We start from the raw sequence: 24,166 nt of genomic DNA, 5'->3' as shown, positions 1-24,166 counted from the left end.
AAAAAAAATAACTGAAGTTATGTAACTCCATAAGTATTGTGTTTTCGAAAAGTATCATAGGAACTTATACCACTTACTTTTATGTTCATAGTTTCTGGACACGTATTTTGTAGTCAGTTCTGTTATACGAAATAATTTTTAGCTACGGCTACTGCACTAATAGCTAAGCCTCAAGTGATCGGAGAGAACGACGAACCTATTGAAACCAATATAGCTGATGATATAGACAATTTTTGGCAAACTTCCGTAGGAAAGTTTAAATTTTCCGTTGACGATCTGCCGCAACCCTTGCAGTATATTCACCAGTTATTGCAAGAACTGTCCAAAGTCGACAAACCTGATATTTTGTATTATATGCTGCAATGTTTGAATGTCTTGATTTTGCACGGAGATGCTTGCACTAAGGCATCCAAGGAACACAGGGGATTCTTTATTTGGTGTCAAGAGAATTTACTGATAAAAAAGTAAGTATATTTATATTTTTCAGTTCCTAGATTTCAAAGTATTCAAAGTAGGTACGAACGTCTTCTTGTGGTGCATACATCTCGCAGCAACCTTTTGATAAAATCACAAGCACATGTAATGGCTAGCAATTTTAATGCAATTTGTAGCGAATGTGATATTCATGCCGACAGTCTTTACAAAGTTAAACATTGTGTCATTACTTCTTTAAATCTGTAGATTTACTGCTGTTATGTTTTTTTAAGCATATCGGCATCTATTAATACTTTAATCCTGCTTTTGTATTTTTGTATTTGTATTTTTTATGATTTTTTTTATTTTCAATGTATATCTTTCGTTTTTCATGCGTTTCCTGTAACTGGGTGTATGTATACCTGTCGGAAATAAATGTCATTATTATTATTATTATTAATATTATTAATACTATTAATATTATTAATATTATTAATATTATTATTACTATTACTATTACTATTACTATTACTATTACTATTACTATTACTATTACTATTACTATCACTATCACTATCATTATCATTATCATTATCATTATCATTATTATTATTATTTACAACTACCTCTTTCTATGTTTGCTTATTGTATGTACATAGTTTCATTTCTCAATGTATCAGTTTCCAGCTTAGTCGTTTCCTTTTGTGTCATATGCGTCCAAGTGGAAAAACATATTATTTTCACATTTTAGTTATTACAGTGTGTTTTAAAAAATGGAATCGTATACAAGTGTTAGTGGCCAATCTGTTAATAACCAGGGTTTACACACTGGTGCGAGATACATAGTGTACATAAATTAATAATTTACACAGTAGTAGAAAACACTGTTTTATTGTTGGGAAATGTATGTCATACATTTTCAGTCTATGGGAGCTGTGCAATTCGGAACACTCACACATATGCCAAACAGTAGTGCCGTTGCTTTTGCACTGTATAACACTACCGGCAGGTTCCGATGTTTTTTGGAGGGTTATACAAGAAGCATTCCACTGCCCTGATTGGTGTGTTAGATTCACAGCCGTGGAAAGAGTCACGGTTATAACGAGATTCATGGATTCTAGCCCGCTGAGAAACGTCCAGCCTTTGCAAGCTGCTTTGGCTAATGCTTTTTGTTACTTAATTTCTAGTATGGATGACAATAATGTGTACGTAGCTCAAAGAGCTACCCTCTATCTGGGCACAATTCATGATTCAGCGATTCAGGTAAGAAGTTATGAGTGTTTTTGGAAACTGGTCAGCAAAACGTTTATTTTCAGTCTTTAATTATGTGTTTAGAGACGCAGTTTGACTGCGTTATTGTAGACCGCCCGATGGTGTTGCAGTCTCTGTACCAGCTACACAATTCCCTGAGTGAAAGAAAAATTTTGAATTGGGACTTTTTTCTTAACAGATTTGATACTTTATTTATCGAGGCACAAATTAGTTTGGAAAAGTCAGGAGACATTACTTATCTAAGAGGTATACTTTTCCAAAACAATAAATTTTCCTAGTTTTATAGTCACCACGGCATTATGTTTTAAAGTTTTAAAACAGACAGAATATTTGTTTATATAACTTTTTATTATAGATTTAAGGAACTCAGACATAAATAGTGAATCATTAATAAGAAAGGTGCACAGAGCACATGAAGCTTTATCTCAGTCTGATGGAAGTGCTGCTAGTTCTGTAAAAACTCTTAGTGCAAGTTTTGGAACCAAATGGCCTTATAAACGTACAATGTCAGCCCCTGCGTCTATCGTAACTCGCCATGAAAGTAAAGGTAATTTTTATTTTCAGCAAATTGGGGTACCGAGTAGTTGTAATTAAAATTATGATACATACGATGTATACAGGGTGATCCCGAGGTAATGGGCTAAAATTCATGGGTAGATTCCCCAAGTAAAAATATTGCGATTTAGCCGAACTTACCTTAGTCCAAAAGTTGATAGTTAAAGAGATACAGGGTGTTAAATGTAAAATATTATTTCAGTTTTCTTTAATTTATTCCTTAACAAATGCAAATATCGTCCCAAAATTTTGAGGATTGGGGTTCTTTGAGTAGAGGAATTGAAATCTGTTCACATTTTGGTTAAAGTTCATAGAGGGCGCAAGCTGCAGTAGATTGAATGTGTTAAAAATGACATAACTAAATCTGTTCACATTTTGGTTAAAGTTCAAGGAGGGCGCTAGCTGCAGTAGATTGAATGTGTTANCGTTGAGTAGAGGAATTGAAATCTGTTCACATTTTGGTTAAAGTTCATAGAGGGCGCAAGCTGCAGTAGATTGAATGTGTTAAAAATGACATAACTAAATCTGTTCACATTTTGGTTAAAGTTCAAGGAGGGCGCTAGCTGCAGTAGATTGAATGTGTTAAAAATGACATAACTTTTTTGTACTTTAAGGTATCTGTATTTTATTAACAAATTCTTATTTTTCAACTTTTTTAACACAAAAAAGGTATACTTTATTAAAGTAGCTATCTCGCACCGTTTTCGAGATATTTGGCTTTGAAACTTCCAATGCTGTTGCATTAAATTACAATTAAGTACCTACAGGTATTATTAATTTAGCGGTAAAGTTTCTTAAGTAGGATTTGGACGAAAATCAAATAATTGACGTCTTCCACTTGTCTTATTGCTGTCATTTGAATGCTAATTTCTATTAAGTATTATTCGTATCTAATTAAAATTAGATCTTAGCATACACATTAAATTGTATACTTGTATATATAAATGTGAGATAGAATGCTTTGTTTTTGGAGTTACATGAAATCAGTTGTTTATGGAGAAACTATAAACACATGAGAAGAACTTTAGTAGCAGGTTTTAAATGCTGCAAAGTCATTTCGCATTAAGGATTTATACTATAAAATAAGACAGTCTTTTAATAAACGTGTTGATAAATGTATTGAAGTTAGAGGTGGACATTTTGAGCAATTATTGTCAAAAAGGCATATTTTTTAGTTTTACTGTTCATTACAATTTTTAATTCTAAATAAATCCTTGTTTTTGACATTTCTAAATTATTTTAATTATTTCAATTATTAGCATTGGAAGTTTCAAAGCCAAATATCTCGGAAACGGTGCGAGACTCATAAAGTCCACCTTTTTTGTGTAAAAAAAGTTGGAAAATAAGAATTTAATACCAAAGATACCTTGAAGTACAAAAAAGTTATGTTGTTTCCAACATCTTCAATCTACGGCAGCTGGCGCCCTCTATGAACTATAACCAAAATGTGAACAAATTTCAATTCCACTATCCAAAGAACCCCAAACCCCAAAATTTTGTGTAGATATTTGCATTTATTAAGAAATAAATGGAAATAAACTAAAATAATATTTTACATTTAACACTCTGTATCTCTTTAACTATCAACTTTTGTACTAAGGTAAGTTCGGTTAAATCGCAATATTTTTGCTTCGGGAATCTACCCATGAATTTTGGTCTATTACCTCGGGACCACCCTGTACAGAAAAGTATTTTTGTTTTACTCGGAAACCTCCAATGCTTCGATATTTCCATTATTGCCAACATTTTAAAACAGTTTTTCCAGAAACGAAGGAAAAAGTTTACAGCCGTCAGTATTCAGCACCGATTCTAAAGAGGAAAAGTTCACGATTCGGACTGGGTCAGTTTTTAGGCACTAGTAACAGCATTCCAGGTAGAAACTAGTTGTAGTGTCTTGCTGTAGTGGCCGCATGAATGTACGTAAGTTTTATAATGCTTTATTTCATTGAAAGCATTGCATGTATCAATAACAAACAAAAGTTACATAAATTAGAATTATATAATCGAAATTTTGTTATAAAATATGAATCCTACAAATTCAAAAGACAAAATGTAATACACGGCATCATCGTTATTATTGCAGATGGCCATATGCACTCGCTTAATGTAGTAGAGGACCAAAACTTAACAACATTTCTTCAGAGAGTGATCGACCTTGAAGAAGCTGACAAAGAAACGATGCATTTATTAGTATTTCTGCTCATGCAATTCCTCTCGAGATCCGACCAAGCATTTCCGGCGGAAGAAAAACATTTAGCCAAAACTCAAGGAATTGTTCTCCGACACCTATACCTTCTTTTAGGCTACAGTCAGAACGATAGAGGCTTATACTTGCCACCCCAGAGGCTGAGGTCATCGCCCGCTTTTAGTGTTTTTCTTTCAAATTTACCACAACTGATGGACCAAAATCATCTGATGGGGCGGCTATTGCTTCCGACGTGTTTGATTTTGCTTCAATATGCGCCTTCTCCCTATTATATTCCAAATGCTATGGAGTTCCAACAACCAACTTACAGTTTATGGTCACTTGAACCACACTTTAGGAAAAACTGGCTCATGTCTTTAGTAGTATTACTATACAAGGTAATCAACTTTTTGAAAGAAAAAAAATTTTTTATAACGTGTCCCAAATTTAGTATACCAACGTTGCTATATTATTATAAATAATAGAGAAAAGTATTATTTTCAGTACCAGTACAACCAACAACCACACTGTATGCAGCTTACTTCGCTTATAAGAATCGTTTTGAACACTCTGGACTCGCAACATCATCACTGCAGGAGAATCCCAGCAACTATCATAATGGGTGCCTTGCCTTCTAGATCCAGAGGTAAATTATATTTTAACCACCAACTCATTACCACCCACAGGGTGTTTTTAAATGAAGTAGCAAAAATGGTACCAGTAAATGTAGAGCCAAAAATAAGAGGATTGAAGTAAAAATACCTTATATGAAAGTTGCACTCCTGAGGCGATATACCCTCTTAAAGCAGGGGATTGAAATTCACATTTTAATTTTTTTCTTTAACATGAGGAATGCTAGAGACACGAAATTTGGTCTGAGCCTCCTATTAGTAAAGAGACAACTTTTCAATATTTGTTCGATCATTGGCGTATTTTATAAAGGAGTGAAACAGTCAACCCCATTGCAATATTTTATTAGAAATTTTTTATATGAGGCAAATTATTTATTGGAAAAACTGATTTATTGCGCAACTTTTTTACCTCTTGTAATTTTTCGATGAAACCGATAGTTTTCTAGTAAAAAAATTTGATGCGTCATCGTTCACTAAAGAGGTGATTGCGAAAATTTGTAAAAATAAAGTAGGCGGATGTCATAACAAATAAATTGTTATTTATCATATTAATAAATTGACACTTTCTGTCAATAAGCTGGAAATTTAATAATAACATTAAGAATAATTTGCTATTAATTAATGAAAAATGTTTGATAACTTATGACTATGGGACATGTGTTAGGTAAAGTTATTTATCTGAAATAAAATTTCATACAAACGAAAAAAATAAAAAACTATTTTTTTTTATATTTTTATGAAATTTTGTGACTTGTTTACTATTTTAAAATGTTTTAAATTTACAACATCACTGTTGGTATTCACTTTCAAACTTACATAAGAAAAACACCAACAGGATGTGATAAAGGGCTAAATTTGAAGTCACTAAGTGACGTCACATAAAACTATGAGATTTTATAATTTAGATGGCTATGAAAATTTATTTTCAGATGTAAGCCAGCCGTCTCTGGGTGCGGAAATTGACCATCCGGAGCGAAATACCCCACCTCTCTCGCCGATGTACTCATCAGATGGACAATCTATTCAAGTTTCGGTGAGTTCAAAAGGAGGCAAAATCCAAGTAGCTTACGTCAAACCTTCCTCGACTACAAGCATGGAGACTCACTGGGAAGAAGCCATACAGTGCGTTCACCCAGAGAAGAAAACCAAACGGTTTACAGACCTTAGCATCGATGATGATACGGAATCTGAATTGATAGCTATACCAGAAAGTGACATGTCTGACAGTACGCTTCAAGGCAGCGTTCAAGACTCGTTCGATGAGGGAATTAGTGATACGTGTTGCCCTATGCCTGAAAAACAACTTGCTATAGTTAAATCTCCGAAAGATACATATTATAGTCAAATTGTGAAAATTACTTCCAACAAAGGTAGGCCTACTTGGATTATAGGCAGTGAGGATGAGTCTGTCAAGTCTTGTGACAACCGGATCCTTCAAGAAACTTCCAAATCTCATTTTGAATTTAACAAACACTGTACAAGATTAAATTCTACAGCCTCGATCAACGGGGCACAGCTAGCTAAAACCGTTACTACAGATTTCCACAAACATGTTACTTCAACTTTGGTAGACACGCATCATATGGGCAAACCGACTCCTTTAGGAAAACATAAAAAAATTATCGAACCTAGTATCACACCTGTTTGCACACCGGTATCTGACTGTGATGACTGTTTCAAGAACAATCAACATATTCTACCTACTCCTTCCCTAGAAAGGCTCTTGCCCATAGGATCTTCTAGATTACCAGGTTAATTTTCAATTTTCTAATTATTTTTATTATTATTAGCTGTCACAGTTTCACTTTACTTTAAAGGTATCCAGTAAATTCTAAATGAAGCTATTCATTAATAATTTATCTAAAATACAAATAATAAATAAGTTTACAAAGTCATACGATTTAAAAGGAAAACTAATAAAAAATAGCGCAAACTATAGTCATATGAAGTAAAAATTCATATTGTAAATAAATATATAAAGAAAATACANTATTTTATTTCATTATTTCTCCATGTGTTAGTCAATTCGAGCAGGTGCTGTGTGTTTGTATTCATTTTAATATTTATGAAGTTTATGTTGATTTGGTGTAAATTGGTTAGTTTTCGTAGTACTTAATATTCAAGCAAATATTTTTTATTAGTTTCAGAATTTATATTTATTTTTTCGTTTTTGTTTTTTATATTTGGAATGAAAATATTTACCTAAATAGTTTCTTAATTTTATTTCGCTACTATATTATATATAAACATAAGCTAATTAATTAAAAAATAATAAATATCAAGAATTGATATATATCGCGTATATATCCGATATTTGATATTTATATAAAATATCATGATATTTGCCAACCTTGCTTTTGACAAATCAATATGAACTTAAAAAAAAACACATACAGTAGTTATGAAAATATTACACTTTAAGTGAAGAAACATTTTTAATTTTATTAAAAAAATTAATATGTTTTTTATAAACACTGTTTTAATTTTATTTTTAAATTTCATTAATGGTAAGTTATTATTTTACTTTTATTGCAATATACTCCAATTTTGTTTGTTTTTTGTTAGTTCCATTTGGATAAATTTATTTTTGATATTATTAATGACTAGCTCCTCTATGGATCTAGATATTTAGTATCAGAAAACATAACCTAATGCAAAAAATTAAAGGGTCAAATGAATTTCCGAAATTTTTCCGTGATTTTTGACAGACTGTATTTAGGTGAAAAACGGTCGTATCGAGAATTAAAAAAAATCATTTTGAAGCTCTAAGATTCTAGTTGTTATATCTTTCGGTCGAAATTTTTTAGGAGCTACTGTTTCATGCAATTGTAAGAAATAGTGTGACAAAAAAATTTTGCAAATTTTCTTTTTCTCAAAAATATTTTTTTTATTTTTCATCAATTTTTGCGGTAAAAATGTTAGAAAACCTCAAAAAATTTATTTTTTCCATTTTAATTATGATTATGAAGTGTTTAAGCTCAAAAAACGTGACCCTTTATTTTTTTTCAAAAGTTAGACTGTTTGAAACAAAAAAACAGTTCGCTAGATCGACATGAAACTTTACAGGCTTCTTCTGGGCATATCGAACTGTAAAAGTCATGCTTAACATTAGTCATTTCGTGAATATCTCTAATTTAGCCGTCAATTTTCTAAAAAATCATAAATTGACCTTTTTTCCTGTTTTTTAAAATTCGTATAAAAGATGAAAAAAATTTTTTTTTCTGAAAAATTGCGTCAGCATGTTATAGGAAATTTATTCCAGTTTTCGAAACTGCCCTTCAATTCTCTGTACCACCATTTGTCGCCGAGATATCGATGATTAAAGACAAAAGGATCCTTTTCCATTAAAAGTCCGATATTTCAATGAAAGATGGTCGTATCGAAATTTCAAAAAAAAGGGAATTGAAATTGAATAAACAATCTATTAGGCTCATGCAATGGCTTAGCTGAAAAAAAAATTTTTAAGTCCGTGGACTCAAAAAAAAAAAAAAACTTGCAAAATTTTTTTGTCGCGCTATTTCTTAGAATTGCATGATAACTTAGCTCCTAAAAAATTTCAACCCAAAGATCTAAAAACCAGAATCAGAGCTTCAAAATGCTTTTTTTTTAATTCCTGATATGACCATTTTTCACCTAAATACAGTCTGCCAAAAATCACGGAACCCTTTCATTTTTTGCATTAGTGTATATGACCACATTTGACGAGAATTTCAAAGACATTGATAGAAATCATTTGAATTAGCTTAATTCCTTTAAGGTATTACTTTTCAATTGTTAGTTAATTTCTTTTCCATTAACATAACTATCCATTACAGATTCTCCTCTTACAGATGACGTATTTTCTCCAATGTTAGAATCACAATTAGAAATTCCAAGCCAAGAAAGGCTTCTCCCCATTGGTCAACACACGAAAGATATATCTCAGTTAGTCGATAAGGTACGACAAGCATTGGGAATCAATGCTCAGCTGATTAAAACGGACAACAAAAAAATTGATAAATATGTGTCTTCAGAACAACCGCAACCAACTTCGTCTCAATATCACAGCCCTAGAAGACTTATAAAGCAAGTTGCTTTGGAAAGTCCGCCAAATCAGTTTGAACCTGAAGATAACGGACACTTCTTCAAAACTATCAAAATGGAAAACCAAAGTAAGCATACACGCCAGGGTTGGTTGATTGGATCCTGAACAAAATTTAGTATTACATCTAATTTACTTGTATAGTAATTACCAGATTTTTTTAGTACAAATGTGAAATACTTAACAGAAAAATATGGAAAATATATTTTTTAAAAAGAATAAATAGATACATTGATAAACATTAAATTATGCATTAATCACAACCCCAATTTTAACTTCTTAATAAAGAAAATCCCAAACGATTGAAAATTTAGTTTAAACACGATTTAAAAAAAAATTATATATTTTTTTCCAGAAGATTTGATAGTAAATCACAGGCAAAGAATGAGGAAAGCAGGGCCATTTGCAATGAACTCATATTCCTCTCATGACCCCAGAAAACCAGGAGCTTGGTATAGCCCAGAAATGTCTCCAAAGTTAGAAGGGAGTGATATGAAGCAAAGTTCTTTCAGAATTGGTGACGACTGTGTAAACGAGAGATGTTCTGAATGCGGTATGGTGAAAGAAGAATATAGTGATGAAGAAATCGGACTCTGTATTGTTACATTAGGCACGTTTATTCATCGAGAACCAGCTTTAGCGGCACCGCTACTGCCGGATATTTTAAGTATAGTTTCCAAGTAAGCAGCTTTTTATTGCTTGTAAAAGTTATTTTTATGTGACATTATTTTTTGTAGGGTAGCAACGAATGCAATGTATCCTTGGCAAAGTGAAAGCAATATACATTTACCAGGTGGAGCAATAAGTGTTGCACATCAATTTTTACGGTGTGTTTTGCATCAACTTGCGCCTAATGGAATTTTCACTCAAATGTTTCAAACCAACGCACCAGGTATTTTTTAAAAGAGAACTTTAATATCCTGCTATTCATTCCTTATATAACATTTTCAAAAAATGCAAATCCTAAGCATGTTATCACTCTTTTAAATGTCAATTTTTGAAAAATTGTACTAACAATTGTTTTATCTGAAATCTAATAATTATATTATTTTATACCCCGCTTGACCGTGATTTCTTTCTAATTATTAAAAATTAAATATGCAAGAAAAAGTGACAATTGATCGGGTTTGTTTAAAAAAATATTGTAGGAACGTTTTAAGTTTTCTAATACCTATTTGCGAACACAATTGGCCATCAAGGTAACATTTTTTTTTTTTAATGTTTTTTTACAATTATAGTGACAGGTTGATGGGTCCACCTCTGACTGTAAGGAACATATGCCATAACAGTGTTGCTACAAGCAAAATGTGTTAGAAAACAATTATTACTTTCTCGGCAATCTATTTTTTATTTAACGATCTTTTGTAGATCTATATCTCCTTTATAGTAGGGATAGATAAAAAAAACCATATGTTAATCCAATGCCTTTTATTTTTTTGAGATTTTATAGTTTTGTTATATCTTTAATAAAATAGAAAGTGACTCTTATGGTGGAACACCTTGTATACTATTTTCTTTGTTTTAGAAAATATAAGAATCCAGTTTTTTAAAAGCGTCATTCAAGCATTAATAGATTTCAACGAATTAAATCCTGTAGCACCAATTCAACTTTTGTTAGAGGTAAATATGTTTTTTTAATAAATTTTATCTATAATTTAATGTTTTTTAATGTTTTTTAAGACTTTAAACTCAAAGAAGACACTTCCGGTGGACATTTTACCTACGATTTTACAAAATATGTCTTGTTATTTAAATTGTTTGCCGTTAGAAGCACCATTTGGCCCCAGTACGCCAATTTGGAGTACAGTTTTGCAACAGTTGGAGATTTTATACAGAAAAATGATATTTTTGTTAAATGCGATGGATGACATCACGCCACTTCTTAAAATAATTTCATCGGTATTTAAAATACCGTTAATATCTCAGTTCAAGGTAGTTGTTATTTTAACATAGAGAAAAGTGTTTTAATTTCTCAATTTTCAGGGACTGTTAGAGCCTTTTTCTAAAGTTCTGAGTTACGCTATACAAACACAGGTTTTGAAGTACAGCTATCTTGTAGAAATCTGTTATTTATGCAATAGGGCTTTTACAAAGGTTGGAATAATTGAAAGTTTGAAAACATGTATTTTTTTTTTACTTCTAGGAAAGAGACAAGTTGATACTCAGTAGAATGGTAGTCTTTGAGTTAGTTCAAGCTCTTAAATTTAAAACAACAATACCAGATTCCAATTTGCTTATGTTGATAAATTTAATTTTACAGGTAATAGCATTCGTTGTAAACAATATTTTTATATAATTTTCTATTTATATTAAAAATTTAAATACTATAAGAAAAAACAAATTATCGTCTTGAATATATTTTTTTTAATTCTTGTATTTTATTTTCTAGGACATAGGTGGCGCAATCCCATCAAATGTTGTAATAAAAGACTGTCAATCGATATCTTTAGAATATGGTCCTACCTTCACGACGGGCATATCAGAATGTATGAAACTAAATCTAGGTGATATTTTAGAATTTTTGACTGATTTTCACGCAATATCCAAAATGAAGGTAAATATTATTCAATATACCAGAGTGATATAGGAGGAGTAAGTCTCATAAATATATCACACAATTTTTACAAGTTCTTGATTTGATAAAATAGTCTTGAGTATTCCCTGCATGGAATTGTAATGTGCTGATCACTTAGAATGTTCTATTGTAACAAGCGCCTATTTTTATCTTTGCTTATCATGTACAAAAGGAGAGACGACCAGTGCTGTATATTTTAATTTCCCAATACACCAGTTTCCAGCTTCGACATTCAGTGTCAAATGGGAAAAAAGTCTCATTATTTTCACACTTTAGTTATTTCATGTGTTTTTTAAATAGAATTCTGTGCAAGTGTTAGTGTTCTATTGTTACGATTGCCCATTTTTATATTTGCTTATTGTCCATAAAAAGAGAGACAACCAATGCCACATACGTTTATTTCTCCATGTTATCAGTTTTCAGCTTAGATATTTTCGGGGGTATTTATGTCACATGCGTGTAAGTAGAAAAAATGTGTTATTTTTACATTTTAGTTCTTGCAGTGTATTTTTAAAATTGGAATCGTGTGTGTGTGTGTGTGTTAATAACCAGGGTAGTCGTAAACAAATGTATTTAACAGATGAAGAATGTTGTATGATAAATTTTTATCATCGAATTCGAATGTGAAATGTCGGTGAATGATGACATGGAAATACCGTCTATCAGAAGAGTTTATTTTGCATTAAAAAATATAAAAGCAAAACACATGGCAGGAAAATATAAAAATACCTAGACTTACCTTAGAAATACCTTCAAAGTGTTTTACTGTGTATTATGCATCAAACAAACTTTCGTTTGTACAACTACAACCTGAATTCGCTTGAACTAATCTACCCCGAAATAAAAATTTATGTATCATGAAATAACAACACTTTTCATTTATAAGATGTAAAAGTACTTCTACAGGAGGTGATTTATCAGGTAATTATAAAGACATGGAATAAGCGCTTTAAGGATGTATGAAAGAAACAATGGATGTGGGACCTCGATACAGAGTTAATGTTATAATAGAACCACTTAGGCGACAGCAGTGATAGCATTAATGACAGTGATAGTATCAAGGGACAACAGTAATTATTGATTTTACTAATATTTGTAACCCTCATTTCTAGTGTCTTATCGGAGGTGCATCTGATTTTTCTTTGGTGTTTGTACTTTTAGTGCTTTTACTGATTTTGTCATCTTATTGTTAGAAAACTATGACTACATTTCATAATAAAAAAAAGAGAAAAAGTGTACAGGGGTGGTAGAAAGCCTTCTTTGCTACACGGGAATAATTGCAGAATACATACTATAGTATAAATAAAAAAGTACCTATAAATTGGTTATTGGGAGATAACAAGGCGAGTGTAGAATTGTTAGGATAATCTACTTTTAGTAGCACAGATCTACTTCAGAATGAGTCACTGCCTATAATTTTGGGATTGTAGTATATATATGCAGCTGTATCATATTTTTTAGAGTTATTGTAAAGGTATAAACGTAGGATTAAACGACGATACGTTAGGAGGAATTATTAAATGTAACGTTGCTCAATACCTAGCTCTGGAAATTACGAAAGGAAATGGGAGAGATAATCGAGCAGTAACTAGGTATTTTCCTTGGTTATATACTACTTCAATAACACAACAAAGGTATATATCATTAACATGAGTTTTTATCAAAACTATTGAATTTATCATTTCAGTCCGAGAGAATTTGTTGAATGCATTGGACATATACGATTGCTATCGTGGCTTTTACTGGGTTCTCTAACGCATACAGCATTACAAGGTACCAATAACGGTCAAGTTGTAAGCCAACCTATCCCTCAAGAAGCCTCCTGTCAGATCGCTGATCATATCCACGTTATTATGGCTGGATTTGCCGAACAACCAAAGGCATCGGTTTTGCATATGTCGTCACTATTTCATACTTTTATCCTATGCCAGGTAAAACTATTACAATAAATGAAAACAAAAAAAGTAATATAATTACTTTTTAGCTCTGGACAGTGTATTTGGAACAAGGTCTAAATGGCCACATTCCAATCACGGAAGCTTACAACATAACGATGAATATTTTGTTTGACTTTTGGGGAAAAGTAACGCCCTGTATCTTGCAGCTTATTCAACAGTCGAAAATGGTAAGTAATCGTACGTGTCATTATGAAACTATAAAAAGTGTTTTTAACCTCTTCCAGTTGAGTGAAATTGTTAGCTTGCATTTTTTAAGTATGTTAGAAGCCTTGCTAGAATGCCAGTCCACTTTCGTTGGCAAATTACTGCCACTTTGGACACCCGTTTTATGCTCAAATCAAATTCAGGTATATCAAGAACAATAATTGTACTGTGATCTAACATTATAATGATTTCAGCTTCCAGGACATCTACAGGTGCGTTTACAAAACTGTCGGAACTTCCCACCAACGACTTTCCCAGAAGCTGTTCCCGAGAAGATACGGTTAGGAAATTTACATAACCCCATGTTATTAAAATGGCTGCAAAGGTTGCAATTTAAAATGGGCCAAATCGAACTGCAATCGTCAACAGCTACTCAGTTTTATTCATTATGAAATATTTCCGTTAATTTTTTCTATAACAATTACTACATCATAAACATATTTTATAAACGACTGTTGTAATAATAAATTATATAGAAAAGTTGTATGCTATTTAATTTGAAGGTGTTTTTGAAATATAGTACACATAACCTAACATTTCTTAACGAATATTTGTTTTGTAGTTGCCCTGTTACAGTAAATAGATAATTTATCAGTTTTTAAAGAAAAGTACTTACAGTATGCAGGTAATACAAAAAGGCAGCAAACAGTTTTCCATTGCACAAATTTAGCACAAATAATCACGATATAAAAGTTGTTTTGTCAGCAATGTCTTAGCTGCGCTTGAACTCACAGATATTATTAATATTTGCAATAAAACAATTAAAAACTATTCCATAAATTACCCCAAAAGAGGGAAAATTTAAACTCCCTCAAATTTAATAATTAATTTTACAAAGCGTTTCGCGTCTCACTCTACGCACCACGCGATTGCAACAACCAATCAGAAAACGTTGCATTGGAGCCACAGATGTAGAAATAAAAGATGGATGAGACATGCATTGTACATATGCATAAGGGACGTGAGAGTCCACCATGTTGGGTCCATATTTTACATTTCTATTGGTATACTTTAGAGCAGCCGTTGGCAACAGCGGTCCAGGTCTGGACCGCGGAAGGTAAAATACTGGACTGCCAAAAAATTTTTTAAAGTATAAAATGCCAGCCTTATCATTTTTTTTAATACTTTACAATTATGTGACTGATTTGAGTTCTTAATGGTTAGTAAGCAGATTAAGTTTGAGTCCAAATTAAAATAAAAAATTAGTAATATGAATTCTTTTCTGGACTTCATTAAAAATTTTCAAAAGTATCTGGACTACACCTAAAATTATTAGGATTATAATTTAAAACACCCAAAATAACGAAAACTCTCAGAGACAAAATATCAAATAATCTGTACAATGTGGCTCTACCACGGCTCACGTTTATGGTTTTAGTAAAAAGAACTTTTAAATTAGTCAACGGTATTTTGAGATTTATTATGCTATTTTAATTTTATTCCTCGTTTTTCAAAAGTTTGTGTACTGTGTCTATTGTAATTTTGAGAAACTGAAAATAAAAAATAAGAAAAACTAATACATCCAACAGTAAAAAAAAAATTTATTGGGTCCCAACAAACATCTATAACAATAATAAATATTCCAAGTATTCGAAATTTTACAATGAACAAATTTCAGAGAACCATTTTTTGCTATTTAAGCAGCTGACATTGACACAGTGAGGACAACGATTCAAAAATTTCTTCGAAACTGGTATCTTGTTCCTTAAATGAGTTAACACAATATCTGAAAGCGCCTCTATGAACAGTGGGTGGTCATTGGGTGTTGGTACTCGCAAAATGATTTCTACTCCCACCTGAAAAATTAAAATAACAGACTCATCAATGATTTTTTAATACAACCTACAAGATCATAATATACCGTCCCTATTTCACATAATTTACGATTTTCTAGTAAATTTCTGTGGAGGGGTTTAAGTGAAAAGTGTAGTAAAACAATACCTCCTCAGCCAGTTCCTTGCAGTATTCAATATCAAGTTCGTGTAGGGTTTCGATATGTTCATTTACAAAAGCGATGGGAACAATAACCAAAACCTTTTTCCCTTGTTTAACGTAGGCTTTAATAGCCTCATCGGTCATAGGTCCCAACCAAGCCAATGGACCAACTTTGGACTGCCAGACCAGTTGGTAGGGGTGAGAGAAATTAAGTTCTTGCATTACTTGGTGAACTGTGGCACCTACCTCTGAGGGATACGCATCGCCACGATTGACAGCCTGTAAAATGGCATATAAATTATTAAATTAAAAATTACAAAAAATTTAAACTAAAATATATTTATTTATTTGAGAAGTAGGTATGTAACAGGTAAAACTCAAATAGTGGATATAGAGGTTGTAATACCTATTTAAATTAATACATAAAAAGTTAATAAAACAAGGTTCTAAATTAAAACATAAACTTTCTGTGCACTTCAGATTAAAAAAGTTTTAACCCTTTCACCACTAAAGGGCATATATGTCCCACGGCATTTTAGGTTTCAAAAATACGGTAAATTTTTTTTTTTAAATACGTTTTTTTGTATAACTATAATACTTTTATAGACCCTCAGAACAAGTTTATTCAATATTATCTTTTTAGCATGCCACATTTTAAATTTTAATAATAATTTTTTTTAATAAATTTTGAGGTTAACTAAGACTGGTGTTAATAAGGTGGACTGTTGTGTACGCGCGAATATATACCTAGTACTAGCAGCACGGTTGGGACAGTTTGAATAGGGATTTATAATGCATTGGTATGCTTGCAGTGTTTTTTAAAATTTCCTTGGGACATATATAACCCAATAGTATTTTTAAAGCAGAAAAAATTATATTGTACCCGTAGCGAAAGGGTTAAAACATAGGATTTGTAAAAAGCACATTATATATAAAAAAAGAAACAAAGTAGACATGAACTTTCAATGGATAGGTCATTACTTTCACCATATGGCCAAAAATAAAGGCATTTTGCGATTCCTTTTAAATGATTTGCATATTTTATTTTTATTTTTGATTTTGTTTTGTGTCCACATCAAAACGGAAATTTGTTGGTTCCAATTCTGCATGCAAATTCCAGAGCAATAGTTACAATTTCACAAAATACTGTTAAAAATGTCGAATTTCGTGCCAATGTTAATTATTATTAATTTTCACAAAAAAACAGATATAATTCTTTGTTTTTTTTTCTCAACATCTTGATATATATAAAGGATAGAAAACACAACAAAGCAAACAAAATAATATATATATATACATTACCTTTAAAGGTAAAGAATGTGCCGAAAATAAAATTATAGCTTTATTTCGTTTGTCTTCAGGGATTTGTTGTAATGTTTTCCTAATAAGATCTGCAAAACACTTTGCCAAAAGTGGATGGGTAGGCCATCTATCGATGATACTCAGTTTGAATCCATTTGGAATAGTTCTATAAATGATGTCTTGTTTATTTTTACGTTAAAAAAAATTGTAAATATTAAAAAAATTTACATAGTAGAACTTATAGACTTTTTCGTTGGTGTACTTTACCTGTTCTTTAAAAATTTATAAATTTCATTGAAGCTGGACCCTGACGTGGCACAACTAAACTGAGGATACTGAGAAAACAGTATTGCCCGTTCTATTCCATCTCTAAAAGTTTAGCAAAATTCAATTTGATGCAGTAAAACTTGAAAGTCTGAACCAAATGTAATAAAAAAACGTACTTTTGTAGCTTTATAAAGGCATCTTCAGTGAAAGGTGGAACATATCTGAAAGCAACATACGGCTTGTGTGGAGCTGTCTGCGGAGATATTTTGTCTAATTTTTCACATAAAAGTTTGCCTTGCAACTTTGTCCATTTAAGAATGGGTGAACCTCCTCCTATTTCTTCATACTTTTTTTGAACTGCTGGTGTTCTTCGTTTTGCTATCCAAGGGCCCAATATGCTAAAAATGTTATACTCAAACGGAAAAGAAACTACTTCATATGAATTAATGCATTAGGACTTACTTACTCTTGTGCTATTGGCAGCTGTATCATATCTCTGTCAGTCATAATTTTATACAAATAATCATGAACTTGCTCAATTCGCTCTGGACCTCCCATGTTAAGTAGGACAATTCCTGTTTTTGCATTCATGTTTGACGAAAAACTTTGTAACCTCAAAAACTCTTTTCCTAAAATATTTTTGGTAAATGTACAAATATTTTTAATAGAAATATACAAATACCTAAATGCAAAAATTTTTGTTTACTAATCATGACTAACGAATTTTGTTTATCTATACAACACAAAATTTCCAGTACAGATTATAAACCGTTAACATAAATTATCCTAAATTATCAGATTGTCAGTAACACTAACAAAACACAGTAGTACAATGCTTTTTAATTTATGTTGCCTATTGGTTTCGTAATTTTTAACATTGGAAGAGGTTATGATTGAAAGATGAAAGTAATGAAACACAAAACAGAGAAAAGAAAGGGTAATGAAAGTACCGATACCGATACCACTGTATAGCCGATACCGATACCAATACTGCACACAACTTTACTAGACTAGAGTCATATTATATGAGTATAAAAAAAAACTAAATATTTATTTATTTAGTCATATGACTAGTGTCTGTACGGACGGGACAGCTAAACATTTTCGTTTTTGCATAACAGAAAAATTTAATCTAATCTAACATGTTCAATTTTTTTTATAAAGAATTTTTTTAATAATCAAGAAAAACGCGCATACATGGGGCTTGGCTGTGGTGTAGGATACATAGGGATATACACGGTGTCTCATAATTAGTGTCCAATAATTTACCACTTGATTCTATTGCCAAAAACTATTTTTTTTCATATATATGAGACACCCTGTATATAATAATATAGACATTAAGTCCACACATAAGAAATCTTTTCCTTGATGGAAAACAAAAAATCAATATAGAAATCTATAACGAAACATCTAAAAACTGAAACTAGCAGTGTACTGTGGCGCCCTCTGTTTGATATGTAAAACGATTTCCTGATTTTAAAATTCACTCTTCAAACACCTAAAAAATAACTCGACCATTTTATTTTTTATTTTAAAAGGATTATAACTAAAAACTGTTGCTTAAATATAAAATTTTTATTTTATATATTTAATGTTTATATAGGTAGAGCCACAATTTAAAGTTTTGGAATACCAGAACTTTAAACACTTCCTACATATTTGTGATTGGATGTTCCCTTGTACGCGTAGGCACGTGTGTCTATTATTATTTTTTGAAAACTTAACTACGAATAAAAAATAATACAATGGAATCTTCGAGTTGTGGTGAGTTTTGAATAATTCTAAAGTTGACAAAATAGTATCTAACGATTTTATATTTTGATTGAAGTATGTACGTGGTAGAGTAATTTAAATTATTGCAGTTAAGATGATGCTGTTTACAAAGAAAAAGTGTTTGATTTGTTGCGAGGAAGAGGATGAGTTTAATTTAGGGGTTTTACACGATCTGCAAGTCTTTTCAGTTCACTATTTATGCTTAGTAAGTATTTCTGTTACATTCTTAAATACTGTTTTAATGTTTATTTCATGTTTTGTAGTTAACAGGAATGAATTCATATCCCAGTACAAATAATGGAGGACTGTTAGGATTCCTTCTTGATGACATATACAGGTTGTATAAAACATATACAAATATAATATGTGAGTACTGCAAAAAAAGTGGCGGTTCTCTTGAATGCTGCTTTTGCAAAAAAAAGTATCACTTGCCATGTGGTATAAAAAACGGAGTACGAATTGGAATGGTGGGAACATATCCTAGCTATTGTAAGGATTGCGCTTATGAAACTTTTCCCAAATCTAATGATTTAAGAAAATTTACATGTGCTATATGTTATTCTTCAGCTGAGAAGGGGGATGATATACTCTACTGGCCTAAATGTTGCAAACCTGAACAAATGATACATTTTGACTGCCTTAAGGTGAATAAAAATGAATTTAAAATGACTCTTCTTTCTTTGTTATTTCCTTTGTCATATTTTTTTATTACTTCTGTATTTGATTTATTCTTAACTTTTAGCTGTACGCTCTGTCTGCTGGCTACTTAATGAGGTGCCCCTTGTGTATGAACAAAGCTAAATTCCGATTGAGCGTTAGAAAATTCGGTGTTTACATCCCCAATTCTGATGCAGACTGGTTGATAGAAAAACCAGATAAATTCATATCTTACCCCTTACGTTGCTGTGCAAACATTTGTATAATGGACTCATCCTACAGGAAAATGAGCACAGTTTTAACACCATGTATTATTTGTGACTGGAAAATAGCTCATATGGAGTGCACATTTTCTGCCATATTTTTGTGTGTAGACTGTACAAAGAAGCTGTGGCCAGATATTGGCAAAACTAATTTGAAAAGCAATGAAATAGCAAATTTAAGTGACACTTTTCCTTGGTTCTCCCGGTTAGTCGGGATGATAAAATATGGCAAAACTCTAGGAAGAATTTTGAATAAAATAGTTAAATCGTTGGGGGAAAAAATTCACAGTCATGAAACCGGTGTGTTAATTTTTTTGGTATTCAAAAAACAAATCTAATAATTTTTATCTTTCAGTTTACTGGCACGACATTCTAGACATCCAGAGTAGTAATTTAATTGCGACTATGATTATAGGTAAAAAATTAATACACTTTATTGCTCTTCATACACTATACAGTTCTCATTTTCAGAATGTTATGAAGACTCTGTCTCAAAAAACTTTACAGGTATGTGTAAACTCAAATGCTAAAATTGAATTTTCAAGGTATTTAAATGGTGCAATCTGATGCAAAAATATTTTTAATAACTCGGATAACATTCAGTGTACATGCACTTTTGTAACTTAAGTATTAAAATACAAGGCATATCCACAAAGTAGGAGTACCAAGATTGATGCTCTGTGGTTTTTGTTGTGTTGTGGAACTGTTGTTGTAGTGGCATGTTGAAATGAGTGCCGCTTTTCCCAGTCTCGCCAGTTGCGAGGTGAGGAGCGTAATCCAGTTTCTTCTTTTTATGACGAAAAGACAATCAATGTGTGACTATCATCGAAAAATTCAAAACCATTGTTTTGGCCCGAAAAATCATATAATTCCCTTTTTGCCCCAGAGTGAAACAATTAATGCTGCACGGTACTGTGAAAATACTACGGAGGGCGACAAAACAGACAAAAGAAGGGGAATGTTAATGAAGGGACTGTGCTTGTCCCCACACAACCAAAGTCACAAAGTAATTCTTGGATTCATTCGGTTGGAATATCATCAACCATCCCGCTCACAGCCCTGACCTAGAGCCTTCTGATTTTCGTCTTTTCTCTTTGAAGATGTTCATGGGTGGAAAAAGGTTTTCTACTGACGATGAAACAATGGGCCCGAGAGGGGGTGGGAAATTTTTTTGATGACGGTATCAGAAAGCTTATTCCTCGGGTCAGAAAGTGCATTGAAGTTGAAGGCAACTGCGCTAAAAATAGTGTTTGGTGAAAATTTTTCATAAATATACTGCCGTTTCCATTTTCAAAAAATTGAATACTCTTACTTTGTAGATATGCCTCGTAGTTAGATTTTCAGAGTATTTAAATGATGCAATTTGAGTGCAAAATATTTTATTAACTTAACTTTCAGTGTACAAGCACTTTTGTAACTTAAGTTAAAATACTCAAATAATTAATGATAAAAATGCATCTGTAATTCAAAAGTAATAATAATAAACCAAGTCAAATATTCCAGTGTTAGAGTAGTTTCAAAATTTCATGAGCCGTGAAATGCGTGAAAGGCGTGGCGTATCCGCATAATTCTTCTAATAAGCACGTTGTGAAAACATTTACTCATAATTAGACCACATGCCTTATTACAACCAGAAACGAACTAAGGCGCTCGCGCATCAATAAAGTCAACTGGCGAACGTTCGTTTTATATATTTTTTTATTGCTTAAATTAAAATAAAGAATAGGGCATTTTATTATGATATTTGTAATTTTGTAATCGCATCAAAGGCTTGTTATGCTACGAGAGCTCGAGATAGACTGTGAATAATAGATGTAATGTTTTTAGGATGTAGAATAATTTAGGCGATGGTCGGAATTATGTTTCTGCGCATATGAAGGTCAAAGCTCATCAGATTTTGAAACAACTCTAAAATACTTGAATAACTTGAATTAAAATCTTTTATCTCAAATGTGAAAACATTCAAGTAACTTCATCACCTCGTACACTCGCGTGTAGTGGCATACTCATATATAGACCCCCCCCAAAGAGTGGGGAGGGCCTCACTTAGTCATCTGAAATTTTAATTAAAATTAAGTTCCTCATTCTATTGGATATTTAACTGGAAAACTGCCTTGCATGTACAATTATTTGGGTTTACAATTATTCATTTTTTATTTTAGGAGAGCCAAGTTCAAAAAAGGTGAAACGTTGACATCTGTTGACGTTGACCTTATTAATTTAAAATAGCCTGTGTTTTTATTATTTTTGTTAAGATGTTCAGAATTTTTATTTCTTTTTTAATGTTATATTTGATGTTAATATATATGGAAAAGTTATTTTCATTAATGTTCTCGATTAACTATCTAATAATATTAAACAAAACCTATTTTTTTGTAAGAATATTAAATAATAAAGACTGCAATGAGTAATCTATGGCTCATTTATGACGTCCTTATTCCTCATTTCTTCAAAATATAGCTCCGCTTTTCCATACCAGTTGATTTGAACTAGTTTTGTACCATTTAATAAATTGGAATGCAATTCTATTTTATAGGATCCCACTGGAATAGTTTTTGGAAAGTATTTCGGATTAGGCCAAAAGTTCCTTATATACAGAGGTCCCTTAAAAAAGATTACGGTTAATTCTAATAGTTTTAACAGTTTTAAATTGAGGACTTAAACGGTAGAAATTGGTCACCGTTAAACAAATTCTAAACAATAAATGAAGAAATTACTTTAATTTCAATAAATTTTTTGAATACCTTTTTAATGTCACACAGCTGTATGTTCCCGCAAGGTTCCATAATATCACGTATTCCATAAAGGTTTTTCATCCACATTTCACAGACATTTACTTTCAGCTGTATGCCAGTGAATTTGTATCTGTTGTTTAAGTATAAAAAAGCTTTTGTTGTTGACTGCAATAAAATATATTTTTTGAACTACAAATAGGTACTTTTCAACTTAATCAATTTAACACACTGTATAGTATGTAAATTCCTGACATGTTAGAATAAATGCACCGTATAATGTTTATTCAAGTCTGTTCCTTACCACGATTTCTCGCCCATCCAAGTCTTCTAACAAGACAAGGGAAGCATTTAGTACATTGGCTGTTCTGTTATATTTACCAACGGAAAATATTGGAGCAGGCTTATCTGCAACTAGATGTTTAGCATAGTAAGCAAGTCTCAGTCTTTCGAATATAGCTTGGTAGTCTTCCTAAAAATTTAATCACAATCTATGACAATTTGTTTTTTGGTAGACCTCACTAAAAATGCAATTTTGCGAATTCAAAATTTTTCAATTTTTTTAATTGTTCAGCTGCAATAACACTTTTCCATTCTACAAAATGCAAGACTTCTACCATCAAATTTCATCTTTACAACCATTTTCTTAATAGTTTTTATCTTTACCATTTTTGGAACTGGTTTTTTTATTTTACTTGTTTTGTGTACTTTAGGGTTTAAAATTTTTACAATTTGTTTCCATTTCCAATAATTTTCATATATTGACTGCCATAGTCATTTTGAACTATTTACGTTAATGAAAGAAAATGCATTAAACATGCTTTTTATTTTAATTCATTATATATACAGGGTGGGTGAGGAGGGAATGTCAATATATTAGGTACGTATTCAGGGATCCAAAATAAATATAAAAGTTCCTATAAACATGGGTCCTATTCTCAGCTGTTACATGGATTGGTCGAGGTGTTCGCATAATTGGCCAGCTAGATCGCCAAGCCTTCCTCCTCTGGATTATTGTCTTGGGGGGTGGTTTAAATCATTGTTATTTTCAAGTAAAGTAAACACTAGAGATGCATTACCCGATCGAATAATTAATGCAGCAGCAACTATAAGAAACAGACCTGCATCATGTTTATTTTGAATTTTGGGTCCTTGAATACATACCTAAAATATTTACACTTCCTCCTGAATCACTCTGTATAATTAAATTTTATATTCTAATAGCTATACAGCAGCCAAAACCGTAGTAATAAGACAATTTCTGATAAAATTTCTCACTTACTGGATCAGCTTGTGTTACATAAACGTAACCAAATATAAACCACAATAACAGCATGACTTTTAATAAAATGATGTCA

The 24,166-nt window shown here is 31.7% G+C and overlaps 3 protein-coding genes across 3 annotated transcripts in view; 1 reads left to right on the top strand and 2 right to left on the bottom strand.

Annotated features, from left to right (window-relative positions):
- Nucleotides 1–14,323, top strand: part of LOC108906276 (protein unc-79 homolog) — a 28,040-nt gene extending 13,717 nt beyond the window's left edge. The window contains 21 exon segments of the mRNA XM_018709493.1: nucleotides 143–464; nucleotides 1,338–1,677; nucleotides 1,731–1,932; nucleotides 2,042–2,233; nucleotides 4,007–4,081; nucleotides 4,325–4,824; nucleotides 4,931–5,072; nucleotides 5,988–6,809; nucleotides 8,874–9,273; nucleotides 9,493–9,819; nucleotides 9,877–10,031; nucleotides 10,665–10,759; nucleotides 10,820–11,071; nucleotides 11,123–11,233; nucleotides 11,283–11,399; nucleotides 11,529–11,693; nucleotides 13,176–13,348; nucleotides 13,402–13,645; nucleotides 13,699–13,839; nucleotides 13,897–14,019; nucleotides 14,071–14,323. Of these exon segments, the coding sequence (XP_018565009.1) occupies nucleotides 143–464; nucleotides 1,338–1,677; nucleotides 1,731–1,932; nucleotides 2,042–2,233; nucleotides 4,007–4,081; nucleotides 4,325–4,824; nucleotides 4,931–5,072; nucleotides 5,988–6,809; nucleotides 8,874–9,273; nucleotides 9,493–9,819; nucleotides 9,877–10,031; nucleotides 10,665–10,759; nucleotides 10,820–11,071; nucleotides 11,123–11,233; nucleotides 11,283–11,399; nucleotides 11,529–11,693; nucleotides 13,176–13,348; nucleotides 13,402–13,645; nucleotides 13,699–13,839; nucleotides 13,897–14,019; nucleotides 14,071–14,268 (5,096 nt within the window). The 3' untranslated portion in view covers nucleotides 14,269–14,323.
- Nucleotides 14,324–15,404: 1,081 nt separating this feature from the next.
- On the bottom strand, nucleotides 15,405–18,325 carry LOC108906235 (ferrochelatase, mitochondrial). The gene is made up of 7 exons (XM_018709447.2): nucleotides 18,063–18,325; nucleotides 17,847–18,009; nucleotides 17,557–17,778; nucleotides 17,381–17,482; nucleotides 17,114–17,279; nucleotides 15,818–16,090; nucleotides 15,405–15,672 (listed from the first exon to the last, which is right to left on the bottom strand). Exons 1-7 carry the CDS (start codon nucleotides 18,091–18,093, stop codon nucleotides 15,475–15,477), a joined length of 1,155 nt encoding a protein of 384 aa, XP_018564963.1. The 5' UTR covers nucleotides 18,094–18,325; the 3' UTR covers nucleotides 15,405–15,474.
- Nucleotides 18,326–20,414: 2,089 nt separating this feature from the next.
- On the bottom strand, nucleotides 20,415–24,152 carry LOC108906264. The gene is made up of 4 exons (XM_018709478.2): nucleotides 24,091–24,152; nucleotides 23,113–23,280; nucleotides 22,821–22,976; nucleotides 20,415–22,680 (listed from the first exon to the last, which is right to left on the bottom strand). Exons 1-4 carry the CDS (start codon nucleotides 24,142–24,144, stop codon nucleotides 22,489–22,491), a joined length of 570 nt encoding a protein of 189 aa, XP_018564994.1. The 5' UTR covers nucleotides 24,145–24,152; the 3' UTR covers nucleotides 20,415–22,488.
- Between the last annotated feature and the right edge of the window lie 14 nt (nucleotides 24,153–24,166).

The sequence above is a fragment of the Anoplophora glabripennis genome, unplaced genomic scaffold (genome assembly GCF_000390285.2).
Source record: "Anoplophora glabripennis isolate ALB-LARVAE unplaced genomic scaffold, Agla_2.0 scaffold32, whole genome shotgun sequence".
Taxonomy (NCBI): domain Eukaryota; kingdom Metazoa; phylum Arthropoda; class Insecta; order Coleoptera; family Cerambycidae; genus Anoplophora; species Anoplophora glabripennis.
The sequence above is the reverse complement of the archived record's forward strand: the minus strand, read 5'-3'. Positions and strand labels throughout refer to the sequence as shown.

Excerpts from the sequence above, each read along its gene's own strand:
- LOC108906264 (XM_018709478.2), bottom strand. The coding sequence starts at position 24,144 with ATGCTGTTATTGTGGTTTATATTTGGTTACGTTTATGTAACACAAGCT. Across the intron at positions 23,281-24,090 it reads ATGTAACACAAGCTGATCCA|GAAGACTACCAAGCTATATT; the intron begins GTAAGTGAGAAA and ends TTAAATTTTTAG. Across the intron at positions 22,977-23,112 it reads TGGATGGGCGAGAAATCGTG|TCAACAACAAAAGCTTTTTT; the intron begins GTAAGGAACAGA and ends ATTTTATTGCAG.
- LOC108906235 (XM_018709447.2), bottom strand. The coding sequence starts at position 18,093 with ATGATTAGTAAACAAAAATTTTTGCATTTAG. Across the intron at positions 16,091-17,113 it reads CACATTCTTTACCTTTAAAG|GCTGTCAATCGTGGCGATGC; the intron begins GTAATGTATATA and ends GCCATTTTACAG. Across the intron at positions 15,673-15,817 it reads GCAAGGAACTGGCTGAGGAG|GTGGGAGTAGAAATCATTTT; the intron begins GTATTGTTTTAC and ends TTAATTTTTCAG.